We start from the raw sequence: 21,056 nt of genomic DNA on the forward strand, positions 1-21,056 counted from the left end.
CTTAACAAATGTCTCACTTAATAGCAGAAATTTTGGGCTCAATTATGGTCATAAGTTGAGGACTATCTGTATAGGTCTGAACTGAGTGATCCCATAAGCCTAATGTAGCACTAGCTTCTTACCAATATAATAAGTGATATGTAATGGAATTCGAAAGAGCCAGCCTGTGAACCCAAATTTGCTCTGTCTTTCTATGGATCTTGCCTTTGTTTCTGGGAAGCCAGAGATTAAAAGCATAGCTCATGCTCTAGTTTGCCTGAATATCCAGCTTCTAGGAGGATTGATGCTGCCTTTTAAGTACAGAAGAAGATGGGAGGTGAAGTACTGTCCTCTTAGGGATTCTGGGTGTCCAGATCTAGTCTGCAATGTAGGCAAATTACATATATTTTTATTATTAGTTTTATTTATTATTACATTTGCTTCCTGACCATCTTGCTTCAAAGCAGTAGATATATGTAAATCTACCACAATTTCAAAGTGATTGTAACAACATTTTGCATCTTCTGCATTGATCTAGAACTGCCTGAATTGTACATTTTTACTAACATTCTAACTGTAAAATCTGCTGAAAATTGTGTTTTCTCTTTTTACCCATAATATTGCCCCTTTTCCATACAAATTTCTAGAGCTGCAGATTAGGTCTTCCTACTGTGTCAGTTGCTTTAAGACAGAGAGTTCATCAGGTAATTCCAAATCTAAAATGATATGGCCTGCAAATGCCTTTTTCTTTTCCAATCTCAGACATTTAATGTTAACTGCTCTCACCTAGATTCTCACTAAACTTCAAAATTAAAAGACAGGGCTTCCTTCCTCTTTAGCAAATGACAGTTCTGGCAGTTGGAGCATCCCTTTGGTCATGTGATCACCATTTGGGTGCTTGGCAACCAATGTCCCCAACAACCAAATTTAATTGGAAGCCAGCAGGGAAGTTCGCAAATGATGATCATGTTACTGCAGGGCACTGCAACCATTTTATAGTATGATCTGGTTGCCAAGCACGCAAAATATTAATCATATGGCCACATATGACAACTGCTCAAGGTTCAAGGACAGATTGTATTGTAACATTCTTTAAATAAACAGGACAGATTTAAGAAACAAAGTCAATGTTTGAACGAGTGCTAAAAGAATAATGAATGGACTCTATTCTACATTCACGAAATTCCAATTTCCAATACTTTTGCCAGTTCTGCAACTGCAGAACTGATATCTTATAGATACTCGGGTATCGTTTTCAATGCTTCATGTAGTTGACATTCTCATTATCAGGCCCCCCAAGTAAAAACCGAGAAAGCTTTGTCAGGAATAATAAAATTTTGGCATACAATATAGGTCAACATATCCTCCAATTCTTGGTTTAAAAAACAAACAAACAAGTTAGTTCCTTACTCTTCATAAATAGTAGTTATGGAAATTTCTACCTCTTTATAATATAAAATTATTTCAAATCAAACTCCACGGAATTATTTTAGGTATACCTAATGGTACTCCTACCCCCTTTTTTTATGCTGAAATTGGTAGACGCATAATTAAAGCTAGAACAATTGTAAGGACATTTAATTATAGGGCTAGACTTCTCTCACTGCCTATTGCCTTCTGGAGCAAATGAATTTTTTCACTCCTTCCTGCACTAATTGATTTACATTTTTATCCAATCATTTTAGGTTTCTCCAGAATTCTTTTTAAATTCAAGTAATGCTAATAATAATTTATTTAAAAAAGGATGCTCAAATTGTTTAAATTATCACACAAAATTAAGTGCTTATTGATATGCACTTAATAAAACCAAAATCAAATGCGATCATTATCTCAAATTTGTTACAGTGCCATTCTTTCGAGAGACATTTACAAGACTATAATCCAGTAAATTGCATCAACAAATAGAGAGGGGCAATTTCTCAATATCCTATATGAGCTTCCAATGCATATTCTACTTTCCTTATTCCAAAGATTTTACACATTATTTATTGTACTGCCCTATTTCCACATCAGAACGTAGAAAATTCTGGAGCTCCTCTTGATACAAAAATCATTTTGACATGATTCATGTTAAACTGAATATCTAATGAATTTAGATAAGGAAATAATACCATGAAAATTAGCAAGTTTTATATGGGCTGCTGTTAAATATAGAGAATATTTTATCAAAGGTTCCTAATATTTTTCTTCTACAATACTGTTTTAATATTTTTTACAGATTTTTGAACATATTAGTGCAGAGTTCCCCAACCTTTCTGGCAGAGGGCGTGGAGAGAAGCGATGGTTCAGCACAAACAACCGGCAAGAATGCGCAGCTCCATTTGTGTGAGTGGTGAGCTCACACACACACCAACCGTTTATGCAAATGGAGTGTGCATGAATGTGCTTGTTTGCTACTCACACAAGTGGGAATACATGTGTGCCCGCCATTTCTGCGGCCCGGTTGAAAACACCTCACGACCCATTAGTGGGCCTGGGTCAAGAAGTTGGGTACCCCTGTTTTAGTGTATTTTATTAATGTTTGTTCACTTCTGTGCAGGTTCTATATTATTTGTTAAGACCAGTGGTGAAAACAATAATTGATTAATTGATTGACTTAGCAAGTGCTTAAAAAACCAGATTAATTGTCCATAAACATTCTGAATATCCCAATTCAGATATAACCCCTTTTGATAAAATCCTGCTTCCAAAGAACCATGACCAGATGAATGTGGATGAAATACCAACACAAACCATTCAGTGCACTGAATAGTAGGCTTGTTTTGCAGTTGTTTTGATCTTGTCCAAAGTGATATAGAGGGAAGCATCAAAGTGGCCAAGAATATTGGCAGCTGCTGGACATCTAGGAGAGAAGGTGTGCGATTCAGGGGCAAGTGGGCTGCTAGAGTATGCTAGATGAAGAGACTGTAGCTGAATTGAGAAAGGAGAAGGAAAATAAGTTAGAAGAGTTTGTGGGATATACTGTGCTAAGAACTGCTTATGGGAAGATGGGAGAAGGTGGGTGATATGGTGATATACACAAACACTGCCTGGCTCAGCATTAATGTTATTGAATGATAACAAGTCTGCACTGCTGGTTTCATTTTTCTTAAATTGTTGTTAACCCAAAATGTTTTGTTGTTGTTTGATTGAGAACTTCACAATTCAGGAATTAAGCTGAATCAGGCGAATATTCCTAATTAAAGATTTTCTATAACTATATTTTCACACTGAAACTTTTGCAATATTTAAAATGAAGCCTTGTGTCTGTAATAAAATAACAAATGTGATGAAAATTAAATTGAACTGAATATATATGGTATTAATTAAAATTAGATTTACATTTGTTTTTCCAGATAGCTATCTCTAGGAAAAATAGTGTTTAGGCATCCCAAAATAGGCATATATCTTCCTCCCAGTGAAAGATCTTGAATTATAAATATATAACAATAAATTTTAAGCAAAACTTCAGTGTTTTGTGAAACTATATTTCCCAGTATAATACTTTGCAATGAACTCTATTAAATGGAATGGAACTATAATTCTCACTTAACAATAATTAGGACCAGAATTTCTATTGGTCAATATCGCTATCGATTCAGTGATAAAGGACAACATGAGGGTGAAGGGTTGTTCTCCAAGCTTGTGAGTTTGGTTTCCAAACATTTCGTTACCAGGCTAGGTAGTATCTTCAGCGGAGTTTAGTAGATCTTGGCAACACCACCGTGACTATACTGCTTAGCAACAGCAATTGTGGCAATCCCAAATTATCAATGTTATGCAAATCACTCGAGATCATTAAGTGAAAACTTCATGTAACTGTGACTTCTGACTTCCTATTAGCCTCCTCATTGACTTTGCCTGTGGGTATCTGGCAGAGAACATAACAAATTACAATCATATGACTGTAGCAATAAAAAGTAATTGGAACTTTGAGAACCTATTGTAAATACTTTTAGCACTGTCACAAATTCATAGGATTGCATAGGACTGTACTTTGAGCCACTTTGAAGTGAAATTGATTTCAACTATTTCTGTCTGCTGCATTTTTTCTATTGGCACCCATAAGTAAGTAGATAAAATAATACTTTAAAAACTAAGTGCAAATCAAGCATGTTAAATCAAATTTCAAGCCATTTGGGTTAATGATTTTCCCCCCAGAAAACTCATATCACTAGCTATATTTAAAAATTATTAAATTACATAGTAGGTTTAGCTTTTATTAGGTGGATATTTTTCAAGACAGAAAAATGACACTGGTCTTTTATCTGCTAATAGCAAGACAGGTAGGCTAAAAGAAAAAAAATCAGTTAAGCTTGTATCACTGGCTCTGTATCTTAATATGAAAAGTTGAAATATGTTCAGCGATCTAATAGTGATTCTTGGAGCACTGAAGGGTCTTACGATAAAATAATGGCTATTACTATACTCTAATATTAGTCAATATGAGTAGTATTAAATTAATATCAATAAACAGTTTCAGTTACAGAAATTTTTAAAAATCAAGTAAATTACTTTTTTCACAAGAATTACAGGAATGCAAAATTTTAACAAATGCATTCAGACAGAATCTTAAGTCAACTTTAAAGATCTTTTTCAAGGCCATGCAACTACAAATCAGTCACAATATCATGTTCCCATGAAGATTTCTTTTTAAGAAGGTACATTTAGCTATAATTATATAATAAGCTGTGGTGGTGCAGTGGTTAGAATGCAGTATTGCAGGCTAATTCTGCTGACTGCTGGCTGGCAGCAGTTCGGTAATTTGAGTCTTACTGGTTCAAGGTTGACTCAGCCTTCCATCCTTCAAAGGGTGATAAAATGAGGAGCCAGATTGTTGGGAGCAATATGCTGACACTATAAACCGCTTAGAGATGGCTGTAAAGCACTGTGAAGTGGTATATAAGTCTAATTGCTATTGCTATGTACATGAAACATGCCTTAACACTGTCTCATCAATTCTAGCAATAATAGATAAATGAATTAAACTTATTACAAATGTAGAGAACTTTAAACTAAAGAGCTACACATACAAATTATATAAAATCATTAAAGATAAATTGGCAGTTAATTCTGATAATGATGACTATATTAGTGTGAGAATCAAATCACACTAGAAAGGATTTTCGCATTCTGTGTTTGCAGTGTGACAGTTAATAAATAATGGCATGAATCAACATCTGCCAATGTCATTTTTGAATCAGTTACTGAAAAATGTTATGGTACTTAGGCTTAAGACAATGTCTTTTGTACCCAAAATCAAGTTTGGGAGAATCAGCATTAATTTATTAAACTTATCTAAAATGGAAAATAAATTATTAGTGTTTTAGTACCAACATTCAAGAATCTTGATGACTGGCCCAGACAAAATCTTATTAGTTGTCAGTCAGATATTCTCTTTAAAGTATTTTTTGTGTCTATGTGCTCAATAGGAAGGATAAGCTGGTTCTGCTTAATTCCCACTGAAATTAATGGGACTTTTGTCAATTGGAAATTATTCAGATATTTAAATTTAGTAGCTGGAGCAGTGGAGTTGTGCAGTGAGCCAGAGCAAACAGTTACAGTTGATTGGTTGGAGAGTGACGGCTCCTGCATTAGGCAATCTGTGCTGTGATTGGTTGCTGAATGTATGGAGGGGGAGTTTCCCTTCCTCCCACCCGCCTTTTTCTTCTATGTGCCTTGTATGCTCTGTGATTTAACTCATGATGCTCCTGTTTGCTGTAAATATAGATGTAAAATATATTTATTTGTATAAAACTACAAGTTCATACCAGCGTCTCTGACTTCATTTGGACACCTGCTGCAAAATTAAGGACACTGAAAAACAATATTGAATCCAGATTGTATTTACATGCTTGGAATTGGAATCAGAAAAGGAACAGAAGTCTTTCGAACATTGTTATAACATGGATTGAAATGGAACCACAGAAAAGTGTCAAAGTAATGAAGAGAGAATACAATTATGACTGCAACTGAAGCATCTCACTGTTTATCAGAAAATGGAATAAATCTATATGGAACATTAATTCATTTGAAAGTGGCATATAAAGTTTTGGAAATCATCCTTTCAATCCAAAGATTTTAAATGTTAAAAGGTTTCATGGCGCTAAAAGGTTCACTGAATTTATTAATAAAATCATTTGTGTAATGGAAACATGCAAAATAATACTGAAACAACATTACTGGATTTTGTAAACAGCAAAAAGCATGCTGAGAGATTGTTCTTGGCTCTTCAAAATTGCAAATTGCCGGATGTTGCCAGATCTTGGACATGCATGCACTGGAAATTACTAGCACCTACTCTTAGGAATCCTGGTAACTGGCAGGAAGAAGCTTGTTTGTAATGTTAGCAGCTTTCTTCCCAAGTAAGTATATATCATTAACCAAGATTTGTAAATAGCCATTTGCCTCTTCACCTGTGTAAAGTATGAATCCTCTCTGCATAGCCATGCACAGAATCTCTGTAAATCAAGTGAATGCTGATTCATTTTGCCACATAAAGCAAGGCATCCGATTGACTAGGAAACACCCATCATAAAAATAATAATCAACTGAGTGGATTTTTCCCACCTAGAAAAGAACACCAGGATCCTGAACTTAATAGGCTGAAAGAACAATACAGAGAATGACAACAGCCCCGCTGAATTAGGCTCATCCAAAATTTCATTTCTGACAATGACTAACCAGATGTCTTTGGAGTGGTTGCAGGCAGAAAATGAAGTCACAGTTCTTCACCATTGTTTCTTACAGTATTTGTAGGTACAGTATTGTAGATGAGCAATACCTTTGTCTTGAAGAGGCAAAGAAAATTCTTAACTATTTTATTTATGCTATGCATGAGTTCATATACAGGTGAAACTCAAAAAATTAGAATATCGTGCAACTTAAAAGGTGAAACGAATATATGAGATAGACTCATTACATGCAAAGCAAGATAGTTCAAGCTGTGATTTGTCATAATTGTGATGATTATGGCTTACAGCTCATAAAAACCCCAGATCCACAATCTCAGAAAATTAGAATATTGTGAAAAGGTGCAATATTCTAGGCTCAGTGTCCCACTCTAGTCAGCTAATTAAGCCATAACACCTGCAAAGGGTTCCTGAGCCTTTAAATGATCTCTCTGTCTGGTTCAGTAGGAATCACAATCATGGGAAAGACTGCTGACCTGACAGTTGTGCAGAAAACCATCATTGACACCCTCCATAAGGAGAGAACGCCTCAAAAGTAATTGCAAAAGAAGTTGGATGTTCCCAAAGTGCTGTATCAAAGCACATTAATAGAAAGTTATGTGGAAGAGAAAAGTGTAGAAGAAAAAGGTGCACAAGCAGCAGGGATGACTGCAACGTGGAGAAGATTGTCAGGAAAAGGGCATTCAAAAGTGTTGGGGACTTTCACAAGGAGTGGACTGAGGCTGGAGTCAGTGCATCAAGAGCCACCACACACTGATGGATCCTAGACATGGGCTTCAAATGTCGTATTCCTCTTTTCAAGCCGCTCCTGAACAACAAACGTCAGAAGCGTCTTACCTGGGCTAAAAAAACCCAGATCTGGTCTGTTGCTCAGTGGTCCAAAGTCCTGATGAGAGCAACTTTTGCATCTCATTTGGAAACCAAGGACCCAGATTATGGAGGAAGAATGGAGAGGCACACACTGCAAGATGCTTGAAGTCCAGTGTGAAGTTTCCACAGTCTGTGTTGATTTGGGGAGCCATGTCAACTGCTGGTGTTGGTTCATGTGCTTCATTAAGTCCAGGGTCAACATAGCCGTCTACCAGGAGATTTTGGAGCACTTCATGCTTTCTTCCACAGATGAGCTTTATGGGGATGCTGACTTCATTTTCCAGCAGGACCTGGCACTTGCGCACACTGCCAAAAGCATCAAAACCTGGTTCAATGACCGTGGGATTACTGTGCTTGATTGACCAGCAAACTTGCCTGACCTGAACCCCATAGAGAATCTATGGGGCATTACCAAGAGAAAGATGAGAGACGTGAGACCGAACCATGCAGAAGAGTTGAAGGCTGCTATTGAAGTATCCTGGTCTTCCATAACACCTCAGCAGTGCCACAGGCTGATAGCTTCCATGCCACGCCGCATTGAGGCAGTAATTGCTGCAAAAGGGGCCCAAACCAAGTACTGACTACAGATGCATGCTTATAGTTTTCAGAGGTCCGATATTGTTCTATGTACAATCGTTGTTTTATTGATTGCATGTAATATTCTAATTTTCTGAGATTGTAGATTTGGGGTTTTCATGAGCTGTACGCCATAATCATCACAATTATGACAAATCACGGCTTGAACTATCTTGCTTTACATGTAATGAGTCTATCTCATATATTAGTTTCACCTTTTAAGTTGCATTACTGAAATAAATGAATTTTTGCACGATATCTAATTTTTCAAGTTTCATCTGTATGTTAAATGTAACCCCGCAATCATTTTCTGTTATAATAAGAGCAACCAATTTTTCTTAGTTAACAGCACCCTTCGTATTACAAAGTTATGATACGTCAAAAGGACACCACAAAAATTTTACCCTGGACTGTCACAGAACATAGTTTGGGAATCAAACTAAACGAAGGAGGGAGGTTCCTTGTAAGGAAGGTGTCTAAACCTCTGAATATTTACGTATCTTTTTTTCTTTTTCCAGCTCCATTGCAACCTGCCAAGTGTAGCAATCAAAACTATATATAATACTCCAGATGCCAACATTATAACTTTGCATGAGGACATTACAATGTTGGCAATTTTATTTTCAGCTCTTTTCCTAATGATCCCTGCATGCAATTTGCTTTCTTCACAGCTGCCACACACTGAATTGATGTCTTCACTAAACTAGCCACTTCAACCCTAAAAAGATTAGATTCGAACAGTTCAGATTTCAAATATCTGTCTGTTTGTCTTTCTGTCTATCTATGAAGTTATCCATAAACGTGCTATTTTACTGCGTGCATTCAAATCAAGATAATTTTCTCACAATTAACAAGCATTGGATGTAACAAAAACCTTTATGGGGCTGATTCCAGCTCTCCCTTTAGAAAACTGATTATTTATTTCTATACAGTGCTGCCTGAATTTTTAACTGGTTATCAACAAATTTTTTTTATTTTGTTATTACTAAATTTACTGAAGAGTCTGTAGTGAGGAATTTACCAAGGCCTTTTTGAAAATCCAACTCTGCAATGTAGACAATCCTAAAAAACCATTAAGAGTTTGGCGAGGCAAGATTTCCCTTTGCAGAACCCATGCAGATTGTCCTGCAGCCAGGTGTGTTCCTTTATGTGCTATGTTATTTCTTCTCCTTTTGGTTTACTATTTTATGTTCTTTATTTGTTAGATTTGGATACCATTCCTCTCAATTGCAGAGTGACTCTGGGTAATGTAGTAATAGCAGCATAAATACCTAAAAACTATATAAAAATATGAAAAAAGCAATTAGATAAAAAACAAAAATAAGTTAAAATGTGAGGGTAAGGCCATCAAAAAGCCAACTATCCTTTGCTCCTCAGTAAGGCCTGTGAGTTGCCATGTCTTCAAACTCCTTCAAAAGGTCCAGGAGAGTTGGGGCCTGCCTTATATCTGGAGGGAAGGTATTCACAAGGGTGGGACCAGTGGTAGAGAAAGCTTTCTTCCTGGACCCTACTAGTTGAAATTATTTAACTGATAGGGTCTATAACATAAATTCCCTGCTTGACCATCTATGGGCTGATGTGATAAGGCTGAGATGGTTTCTCAGGTAATCTGGCCCCATGCCTATAGAACTTTAAAGGTAATAACTAATGACTGTGAACTGGACCCAAAAGGAAACTGGGCACAGCATAGGTTATGTAGTAAAGGTATTACATGTACCATCCCTAATTTCTTAGGCAACTGCTTCTGGATACTCTTCAATGGTAACTCTATGTAGAGCACATTGCAATTGTTCATTGGGAGATGACTAGGTCATGAGTGAACAAGGTATTTATTTTACTGATGTTTTTTTACCATTCCAGTGAAATGTATTCTGACTATTTTACTGTCAAATATACAAAACCGAAAAGCCTAAAAACAAAATAAACATTAAGTGCTGCTACTCCATCATACTTGGGAATAATTTAACCCATTAAAATAGCCAGGATTTCAGGGCTCTATGGAAATGTAGTAGGGTAGTCCTTATATCCAGGAGGCTATTCCAAAGAATCACCATCTTGGAGAACATGAGGGTCCCTGAAGCTGATATTCCTTCAATAGCAGTGTTTTTATTATATCCTCTGTTCCCAATTTCAGGGGATGACTAAATTTTTCTCAAAGCAGATGGTCTTGGAGATGCCATGCAGGTTTTTAATATAACAACTAGCAGTTTGAATTCAACCTAGAAGATGTTAATAAGCAAATACATCTTCTACAGTACATATATCATACAGTCAAACTTATATGACACTTCACTCCCAACAGTTTCATATGGAATAGTCCTGAGAAAGGGCAAAACCTTTCTATTTTGAGTAGAATCAATATTCGAAAAGCAGAAGCACTGCAGAAGTGTCATCTATTCCTAATCCTTTCAGCCAAGTCCAGAAATATACCATGGTCAATGAAACTGAAAACAGCTGAAAGGATAGCAGCTCCAAGAAAGTCTTATTCCCTTGCCCCACTTTGGCCACATGTTACCTACATGGGTTGCCAATGCCTCTATTAAGCTGACTGACCATATTGGCTACCTTTCTGTCTTGATTTGACTGACAAATTATATATATTTTACTAAGCAGCCAACAATTTCACATTTAAATTATTGAGAATTCTGCAGTGGATACATCAGAGCACCTCATGATATTACTGTATTCAAGATGCCCTAAAACTTCTTTCTGTGTTAACTGGTTTAATTTTATTTAGTTGAAATTTATCTCATGAAAAAGTTAATATAAGCTCAAGCATTTCTCCCATACGTTCCATGGTTGGGACAGAAGCAAAAAAATCTAATTTTCTCTGCTGAGAATCCACTGTTCTCTTTGAGCATCCTATTCACTCCTTTGTCATCATGTCTCAACAATTTATATTTAAAATGTTCTTATTGTTCTATTTTGTGTTTTTTGCCCTTCGCTTTTGCATATCTTTGGCTTCTCTGCTCCAACTTTCATTATATTACCACTTCATTTTTTTTAAATAAAAAGCATTCTAAATCACAACAATTATATGTAAAACTAAGCATAATTTGTCTAGGCAATCTCATTTCCTATTTTACTCTTCAAATAGTTTATTTTTAATATTGCTATCACTGCAGATCAGAGAACTGGCCTCATTCTATAAAAGAATGCAACCCTCCTTTCATGAAGCTAAAACAAGTTCCACTGATGTAGTCATGCAGTATTATACTATTCATAATCAGTTTAATTGACTATGAATAGTAAAAGAGTGAATTAATCGTACAAATTAGTATATGAAGTCTAACAGCTCTTTATGTCATACCTGTGCTATATAAATGATTATAGAAAGAGAAATTATATTCTTCAGACCACTGTATCATAGTTGGACCAGTCTTCTAACATAACTTGCTTTAAAATTATATAAGTACACAATATTCATATCCATCCTTCTTTGAGTCCACAACTTTATCATACAACTCAAGTAAACATAAGGAGAGACAAAAATTAGACTGCTAAAAAAAGTGTCCAAAAGGGGAGCACAATCATACAAAATGCTTGCATCTACCCCTGTTCCTCTTTTAACTGCTTTATTCAAATTGTTATAATATAAACTAATATTGTATTCATGGGACTAACTCTTGTTTTAAACAATTTCTGCTATCTAGCACCTTTCATGGAACACGATATACAGTGGATGTGTCACAATTAAAAAAAAAAGTATAGATGTTTTGGTATAGATGATAAAGTTTATTGTTCAAGAAGAAAACCTTTCAAATTTAATTTGAAAAATGAAGTTTTAAGTACAGTAAGTTGTTTTCTACATATGATAATCTTCAATAAAATTGTAGTTTCATGGCACAAACTATGAATACGCACTTTGAGAGCCTTATTTGTATCCTATTTTTGAAATGATTCTATTGCAATATGGAAGAAATGGGAACATAGGGAGTTCATTAAACTCCATATAACCATATTGAAAATTAAATATAAAAAGCAGCTACAAGCAAATACAAGCAAAGAGAATGGAAAAACTAAGCCTGAACATTCAATACAGAGCCTGAAAGTGTTCTGAATATTGCAAGCAGTATTCACACAAAAGATGCAGAGAGCTTAAGCCAGAATGATTTCATAGCAAACAGATTTGCCTGAACAGGCTGCCTCATAATCCTGCCAGGTTTTTTTAAAATAAATGTTGCTTTATCTACAGTTTTTGCTTAAAGAGAGCCATATCAGCAGTCATCTGTAATAGAACACATTACCAATTGCAGAATGTTTAATGACTTTAGCAATATTTTAAGTCTACAGAATTTTGATAATTTACATTTATGTATATCTTTAGAAATAACTAAGTATGGTAACGCAAACAAAATTTTGGGAGTTCAGCACAAAATAAATAAATCTAATTCTATTATAAGGATAAAGATATAACCAAGACTTTCATCAACTTTACAGATCTCAAATTTTCCCTAGAAATGTTAATTATAATAGTGGTTTAGGAATCACTGGTTTTCACCACTTAAGTTTCCAAGGTTTTGGCTTCCTTGAAAAAGCCATCTGAAATGACATCTGTTTGCCTCTCTCAAAGAAAAAAGAAGAAAATCAAACAGATCAAACATCTAAATTATCTTTTCACCAACAAAAAGAAAGTACAGCTCTTTAGACATCTGAACATAACAGTGACCCATTCATTAAAGTGAAGGGTAAGTATGAGAAAATCATCCATAGTTGCTTTGTCTTTAAATGGAAATTAATTGGAGACTGCAGAATATAGGCACAATGTTAATTCAGTGCAATGATCTCTAACAGCTATCACATCAAGGTAACTCTAACTGCATTTACTTTTAGGAGATCATTTTTCAATATCCAAGTTTGAATACACTTTATATTATTCAGATATATGCCTTATTCCTCAGCCTTAGGAATGGTGCAACATATATCAATACTTTTACCAAAAGGAACAGGAATCAGTTTACGACATAAAATTATAACTGAATCCTGGCTATACCCAATTAAAAGTGAAGCAAAAGAAGAATATGTGGACTGTCTTCTTTGATAACAGCCAATTTCTAGGTTAAAGACTGGAACTTAAGTTTTCCTAAGTGAAATGTGAATGTGAATATAATGATGCATCCTGGAAACTAGCTGATACATTGCTCAAATAATAACAATGAATACTCATATGGTGATTTTAAAAAATGCACCCACAACTTACTTTTTTTAATGCAATGAAGGCTCTCTACAAGTTTCCAGAAGATATGGTGTGTATGTGTTTTTCTAACCTTCATTTTTGAATTATGGGAATGTACCAAGTTATACAAAAAAGGATTAGTTACAGAACAAGTACCTTATGACTTCAATGATTGGGAGGAAAATCTAAACAGTATCTTAGGATATTTGAGGCAGATTCTGAGTATTTTTATGGAAGTTGTGGCAAATTCTTTCACTGTTCTGTTGATACATGTTTCACTGAGAAACACTATTTGGTTGTTTAATCTTGAGGGTTTTTTTCTCCAAATAGCCACACTCAACATCCTTCTATAAGGGAATATAATCTTGTCTGCATTATTTTAATATTATTTTTTTATCACTAGTAATAAACTGTTTCCACAAAAGGTATATTTGTTCAATAATTTAGCAAATTAAATTATAGATGCCTATACTGAACACCTTTACTTTGGTATTTGATAACACATACAAAATAACAATAAGCTGCCAGAATCTGACCCAACTTCCATCTGTGCTTATCCTACTATTGGCAGAAGGATGCTATTTCATATTTATATAAAATATGCAAAGCTAATGTAGCATAAATCATCACTCTTTAATTAAGCTACAAGCATAATAAATACCTTCAATTATGTTCAGCATTCTTGTCTCAAAAATCCTGTTTTCACTAGATTTGAGGCAAGTATACATATTTGTCTTAAACAGTAACTTATTGGCTGAATAAAGAAACATAGTTTAATGTCAGATTGTCACGAAATCTTTCAAAGGTTTTTTTTTTTTTAAGTTCTACATACTGACCAGTAGGGGTCATTTCAGCACAAAAATTATAACAGAATAAGCTGACTCAAAGAGGAAGCTTTGTGGAAACACAAGACTTATTCTTTTGAGGTAAACAGGCTTTTTATCCATACATGATATTCATGACAAGAGTGTTCTCAATTTTGAAAGATGTTTAATTAATAGATGAAAAGCAAGCAATTCATCCAATGACTTAAATGTAATTGTTGGAACTATCAACAGACTTCAAAACTAACATTCTTATCTGCAAGCTCAATCATATACAGTAGACATATTGCAAAATCCAAAGTTAGTTATAATTACCAAGAGCTTAGCCAAAGTCTTCATTTAAAGCTTTGAAGATGAAACTACAGATGTGTAGGTAAGCTATTTATCTGGAAATAGTTTGGCTAATTTCTGCAGGTTGTATTCTTGGAGAAGTTGTGTCAGGAAAAGCTGGGATAAAAATTACATTTCTGTCACTTGTCTGAAGTGTCTTTTCTAGAGATTTCCTGTGCTATTTGCTGCAGGGGAATGCCAGATATAAGTAACAGCTGAAGTCCGGCAATCAAATACATTACTTTTAAACAATTATTAAAACTGTCAAAAGCCTCTGAACTAAAATGAAGTAGGGTGTTGAAGTGTTATGGCAGAATTTGCTCTAGCATAAACATTCTCTATAGTTACTCATAAACATGTACTTTCCATAACAGCCAATTCATTCAGCTCAATAAGCTTATAAATCCTTTAAGTTTTAAACTTCCATGCAAAGGAATCACAATCTGAAGCAAGTTATTAAAAGTCTGATAGCGCTTATCTTGCCAATTAAACTACACTGAAACACACCTGTGGTAGAAAAAAAGGCATCTCGGGTACAAAACTAAGGTTAAAATAAGATGTAGTAGCTGCCCCAAAGGATAAATCTGGAAATTTTTAGGGATAAAAGAGAATTAAGAATTCTTTAAACTATGCATGGCTGGGAGTGTTTAGATGACTTTCCTGCCATTTTTTTTCCAGAGGAATTTTTGAGCTCTCTGCAGCCCTCTTGTGGATCATTCTTATGGAAGGGAAGTAAAAAGGAATTTTCCATGAAAGATTCTGATTGTCATAAACACTATATCCCCTTAGACTTCCGAATGAAGTTATAATGGAGAGAGAGAATACTCACATGCAATTTGGGAAGGCACTATGCAAAATATTTAAATGTTTCCAATTATATTAATTATATAGAATACTTATGAAAAATGTGTGCGTGAGAGAGAGCTATATAACACATCTTTTTTTTTTTTTTAAGAAATGAAAACAAGACAAGTTGGTTCTTTTCCTCATCCCAGTAAACAAGTATGCAATTGGGCAATTGCTCTTTTCAAACTTCTTGGGAGCAGAACTCCAAAATAATTTGAATAAAGAGAGCTTATTTGTGTTCAGTAACGTTTTGATAAAACATTTATTAAGAAAGATTAAAAAGGAACGGCACCCTTCAGCACTATAACTAGGTAAAAGTTGAGTTCCACAAGACACAGGATCAATAACCAACTGCTTCATATATATGGATTGAAAAGTCAGTCGATTACAGCCATCTACATTCAGGTAAGCCTGTTCCTGATTTCGGTGGTAAAAGCCAGCAGGAAAATAGCGAAGTCAGAGGAACGAAATGATGTCCAAATTAACATTTCTGTACTAATACAACAAAAACCCGCTTTATTTTTGCGGTCCAATTAAAATCCATCTTGAAACTTAACACCGATGAAAACAGCAAGAAAAAGGCGCGGGGGAGGGAGGAGGAGGGGTGGCGGCGTAAAAGAGGAAACAGGAGAACCAAACACCCTCCAGTGCTTGGAAACATGGGCTATCACTATCGGCGTCTTTCCCCTCTCCCCTTTATTCTTTTTTTTAAATAGTGGAGACTGACTATCTATCTATCTATCTATCTATCTATCTATCTATCTATCTATCTATCTATCTATCTAATATATATATGCATATATACATACATGCATGCATGCATACATGCATACACACACATACACATACAGGAACATGAGATAGACAAATGGAAAATATTTCTTGGGAGGGAGAGAAGAGGTGGAACCTACGAACACGCCAGGTTCGAAGAAGCTATCACCTTTCCTTGAATTTCGCGAGCGGGTTTCAAGGTAGTTATAGCTGCATTACACCCCGATTGTGCGTCGGAAAATGGAGAGGCTGGAAAGGAAACCGCGAAGCGCCACTATTGGATTGGGGGGGGGGGTGTTTGCTGGGGAGGGTGGTATAAGCGTAAAGCTTACAGGGTCCTTTTTCTCTCTCGGGACACAGCCCCGCAACCCTACCAAGCCACGCGCTGCTTCGGGCTCCTGGGTCCGCGCGCGGGGGGCGGAGCAGCTATCCGCCCCGGGGACAGGAGCAAGACCACGATCTTCCGCGTTTTACCTTCGCAGACGCCCGCTTCGTACTCGGTGAGAGAATCGCCGTTGAGCGGCGGACGGATCACACAGCGAAGTCCGCGGTCGCAGGCGCCGTGCAGCCCGAAGAAACCGCCGCAGCTCTCGTTGCGCTGCCGGGCGCAGATGAAGCAGCAGCCGCAGATGTCCAGGACGACGCCGCCGGGGCAGTTCTTGGGCTCCTCGCACCTGGACTCGTCGCAAGGAAGGCAGACGAAAGCCCGGGTCCCGGGCGTCCCCGGGAGCACCAGCAGCGCCAAGAGCAGCAGCCACCCCTCGGCCAAGGGCCAGTCGCCGCCGACACCCCGACGCCTCCGCCCCGCGGCGTCCGTGGCCAGGGACATCGCGGCCAGGGCCGAGGCAGCCCTCGCAAGTCCACTCGAACTCCCCGAACCCGGCGTGGAGCAACCCAGCCGCGCTGCGGCGACGGCGACGGAGCTCTGCCTCCTCCGGCTGCTCCAGAAAAGTTTCCTGTTGCCGACCAGCAGCTCCGCGGTCCAGCTGAAGTTCTCCTCGAGGCAGGCGGGCAAAGAAACTCGCTCGTCCGGCTGGTCCTCTCCCTCCGGACTCTTGGGAACCTCCGGGCGCTTCTGCGCAGCGACTACGCAGCTAATATAACGGGCGCCGGAGCGAGAGCAAAGCGAACACCAGCAGCTCCGCCGACAACTCGCCGCTCGACTCCGGACTCTTCGCCTTCTCCGACTTCTCCCAGCTCCCAACGTTTTACTCCCGCCCTCCACTGCTTCCCGGTCATTGGATGACGACTCGACCGGCTCGGCCCCCGACCGCTTTCCCGAACGCTCATTGGGTGCTCTCCGCCGCCTTGGCCCGCCCCTTCGCCCACCCTTTACTTTCTCCGAGAGGCGCCGCAGTTCGGGCCCTACGGCGCTGGCTTCCCTCTCACCTCGCGCTTTGCCCCTCCCCTGCCCGTGGCTTTGAGGTTTGCGAGACGGGCAGGGAGACCCGGGGAGCGGCCCCGCGGAGGTCAAGCGGGATGCCCAGCCAGTCCGGGAAAGGCAAGCCCGGGGTGGGAGGGACGCTATTTAAACCAGGGGCAACTGTGGTGGTGTGGAAGAAGAGAAGCAGAAATGGGGGGCGGAGGGGGTGTGCGGGTGTGGCCGAAACCCGAAGGCTGGTGCAATGATATCCTGAGAGCAGCTGGAGGCATCCAGGGTCGGGCACCGCCGGGTCAGGGAGGAGGTGGTCCTCATCCCGGCTCACGCGCCGAGGGGACGCCCTGCAGGTGAAAGTGCCTAGGCAGTGACTGGCCTCTATTCTTGCAAGGCAACCTCGGCGCACTTGGGCGTTCGACCCCGATTGGCGCTTCCCTTGGGGATGCTGCCACTAACCCGCTGCGCCCGCCAGAAAGGGAGAGCCCGACGGCCCGGCGGTGGTCCTCGCTTGCTTAACCGCGTGTGCTGGCTTGCTGGCGACGGCGTCTGGGTGTCGCAGAGGGCTGGCCTCAGTCATTGCAGCCCACCCTCAACGGTGCATAGGCGAGGTAGCAGAGGGAGGCCACTACGAATTTTAAGTCGCCGTTTGGAGGAAGGGATGGGGGTGGGGAGCAGGTGGGCGATTGCCAGAGCAGGTGCTCCTTTGGTGCCAGGTCTATGGATGGGATTAAGTTGCAGCAGACTCCGGGCAGTGTGGTGGGTGCCCCCCTTCATTGAACACAGAGTGAGACTGAATGGCAAAAGGTAGGCAGTTGTAGACTGAGGACAACTACAACAGCTTGCCATTTGTTACTTTAGGTAAAGCCAAAAACTGTGCATCTTGTAATTATGGATGAACTGGTGGTGCAACAACCTGAGGCATGTGTTGGCAGTTGAATCTATACTGCAGCTGCTTAAGTTAATTCTTTCCTGCAGGGTGTTTGGTTTTGACAAGAATGCCAAAGTGGTTTACCACTGCCTTCTTCCAGGAGACGTTTTCAGCCTCTCAGCCTTGGCGTTTCGTGGCTTTCTCCCATTTGAGTACTAACACAATCCAATCATATTTAACTTTTTGCAGTCAGCCATGTTGACGGATAGATGTTGCTATCCAACTGTGGATGCGGCTGCTGTTGAGTGTTGTTTGTCATCTCTTTTCCACACTCAAGAACCATTGGGCTAGAGCAGCATAGCATGCTAACATTGGTGACTCATACTAACCTTGACTACTATTCAACTTCAGTTTTTATTTTGATGGTTCAACACATTATATGAAACCAGCCTCTTGGTTAGTTATGTACAAGGTATTGTGTAAACCCACAAACTGTTTAGCTTCAGAGACAGATTTAGTATGTTGTAATATTGTATGAACCCAGACCTAGAATGGACCAAAGGTATTTTCCCACCTCAGACAAAGTACAGGATGGTCTCTCGTCCCAGCTCCATGCACATTAACCATTTGGATTGATAGTTGAAGGAATAGCTTAGTTTTGGACTTCATATCAGCTGTGAAGCCGAGCACTTTTATATAAGTTGGAGTGAGTACAGCATGCATGAGATTGATGTCCCTTCCTGTCCTACTAGCAGCTTTTGTATATGGTTCTCCCTGTTAGTAAGAGTGGCCTTGCACATGTAGAAGATTTCAGGAGAGTTTCCTCCACTTTCTCATTTCTTAGTCCATTTAGAGCAGGTGTTGGCAACCTGCGGCTCCAGAGCCACATGTGGCTCTTTGAACCCTCTCCTGCGGCTCCCTGCTGACCCGGTCACGTGACTTGTTCTTCACTCCGAGACACTGGCCCAACTTGGCCATGACCGACACCAACCTCACTAACACGAGGGCTGGCGAGGTGGGAATGGAATCGGGGAGGAGGGTGTGATGGAAAGGGTGACTAGCATGCAGTGGCAGCTTCTCCAAAGATGACCCTCCTCTTCCTTCTTACGTGACCCCCTGTTGGGCTGGGAGGGGGCGCATGAGTGGGGATACCTTCCTCAAGTGAGTGGCCAGGCTCAGCTAAAGCGCAGCAAAGGCGCACAGAGCAGGGCTGATGGGCGAACCTCTTTGGTGAGGGTACTCTGGCTTTCTCTGAGCCTGATCCCCTGGGGTGGGTGGATGAGGTTTGGTAGGGCCATCCCTCTTTTCTCACTGCCCTGAGCTTTTTTCCTCCTGCCGAGCGGTGCCACTGGTGGCGTTAATTGAAAAGCATCCTCCAGGCAGCAAAAGAAGAGAAATGAGAGAGGGAAAGAAAGTGAGAGAGAAAAGGGAAGAAAAAGAGAGAGAGAAATGAGAAAATGATGGAGGAAGAGAATGAGAGAGAGGAAAAAGAGAGAAACAAATGAGAGAGAAGGAGAGAGGAAGAGAGAAATGAGAGAGCAGGAGGGAGAGAAAGAGAGGGAAAAGAGAGGGAAACAAACAAGAGAAGGGGGAGAGAAAGAAAGGAAAAAAGAGAGAGGGAGAGGAAAAAGAGAAAAACAAATGGGAGGGAGGGAGCGAGAGAGAGCGAGAGAGAGATTTCCCACAGAAAACACTGGGAGCCACAAAACCTGGGTAGGCATGGTGTGTGTGTGTGTGTGTGTGTGTGTTTGATGTGACTGAGTGGGAGTGACATTGAGTTGGCCACGACCACCCAGGTTTTGTGGCTCCCAGTGTTTCTGTGGGAAACAGGTCCAAATGGCTCTTTGAGTGTTTAAGGTTGCAGACCCCTGACTTAGAGAGTAGATGGAGTTAGAAGACAAATTGAAAGGTTTTGTCTTCTCAGTATCAGCTGATCTTTTTCTAACTGTATGCAACATGCTGCACTCTGGGCCCAAGTAACCATCTGAAAAGGAATACCTCTCTTGGACCCACCCTGGAAGATACCCGAGGTTTCAGAATCATGTATGCCACAGGAAATGGTCCTTTAGATTCTTTGGAGGGTTGCAGCTAGGCTGGAAAACTAAACTCATTCATGGGAAAATCTTGTTCTCCTTGAGCTTAAAACAAGTTTGTAAAATATTTCAAACAAGGGATAACACTAGAAAGCAAGAGAGCTTTGATTAAATACAGATTATATCCTTTCCCCCCATCCCCACCAAGACAGGGACATGGTTTTCATGTCATTATTATTTATGTGTGCATTTATATCCTGCCTTTTTTGTCTGACAGAAAGCCCCAGGCAATTAAAAGAAGTAAGATATGCAATTAAAATATAATTAAAATGCATGTATAAATTCAAAACTTAAAAAGTGTGCCAAGGTCTGGTTAAAAAGGTCTGTTGGAGAGAAAAAACAACAACCCATGAATAGAAAGAGAACAGGTCAAATTCAACTCTGAAGAGATTTGATTCCATGCTTAGTAGGCTGTACAACAGGACACACTTTCTGTGTGTTTGATGAATAGCTGCTGAAAGCCACAACATCCTACATTGTTGAAATCTGAACTAGTCACATAACTCTGGAAGTAAAGGTGCCCCAGACTTTGAAGCCTCATAACTAGATTGGGTCATAAATAGCCTTTTGAATTTCACTACCAATTTGTGGGCAGAGAATGGGTGATCAGTTTTTCCAGGGAAAGAAGAAATTCGTAAATGTTTTCTCAGCTGAGGCTGGTGGGGAAAATAATT

General features: G+C 39.2%; 1 protein-coding gene across 3 annotated transcripts in view; it reads right to left on the reverse strand.

Moving 5' to 3' along the window:
- CRIM1 (cysteine rich transmembrane BMP regulator 1) overlaps positions 1–17,230 on the reverse strand; it is a 140,851-nt gene extending 123,621 nt beyond the window's left edge. For 2 of the 3 annotated variants that reach the window (XM_087717980.1, XM_014071290.2), the window contains exon 1: positions 16,518–17,229. In XM_087717980.1, coding sequence (XP_087574106.1) covers positions 16,518–16,872 — 355 coding nt within the window. In that variant the 5' untranslated portion in view covers positions 16,873–17,229. Of the gene's footprint in view, positions 1–16,517 lie in introns of all 3 variants that reach the window. The other variant, XM_087717981.1, reaches the window with a different exon arrangement.
- Between the last annotated feature and the right edge of the window lie 3,826 nt (positions 17,231–21,056).

The sequence above is a fragment of the Thamnophis sirtalis genome, unplaced genomic scaffold, assembly GCF_051295495.1.
Source record: "Thamnophis sirtalis isolate CommonGarterSnake01/CBP01778 unplaced genomic scaffold, rThaSir2_p1.2 scaffold_6, whole genome shotgun sequence".
NCBI lineage: Eukaryota > Metazoa > Chordata > Lepidosauria > Squamata > Natricidae > Thamnophis > Thamnophis sirtalis.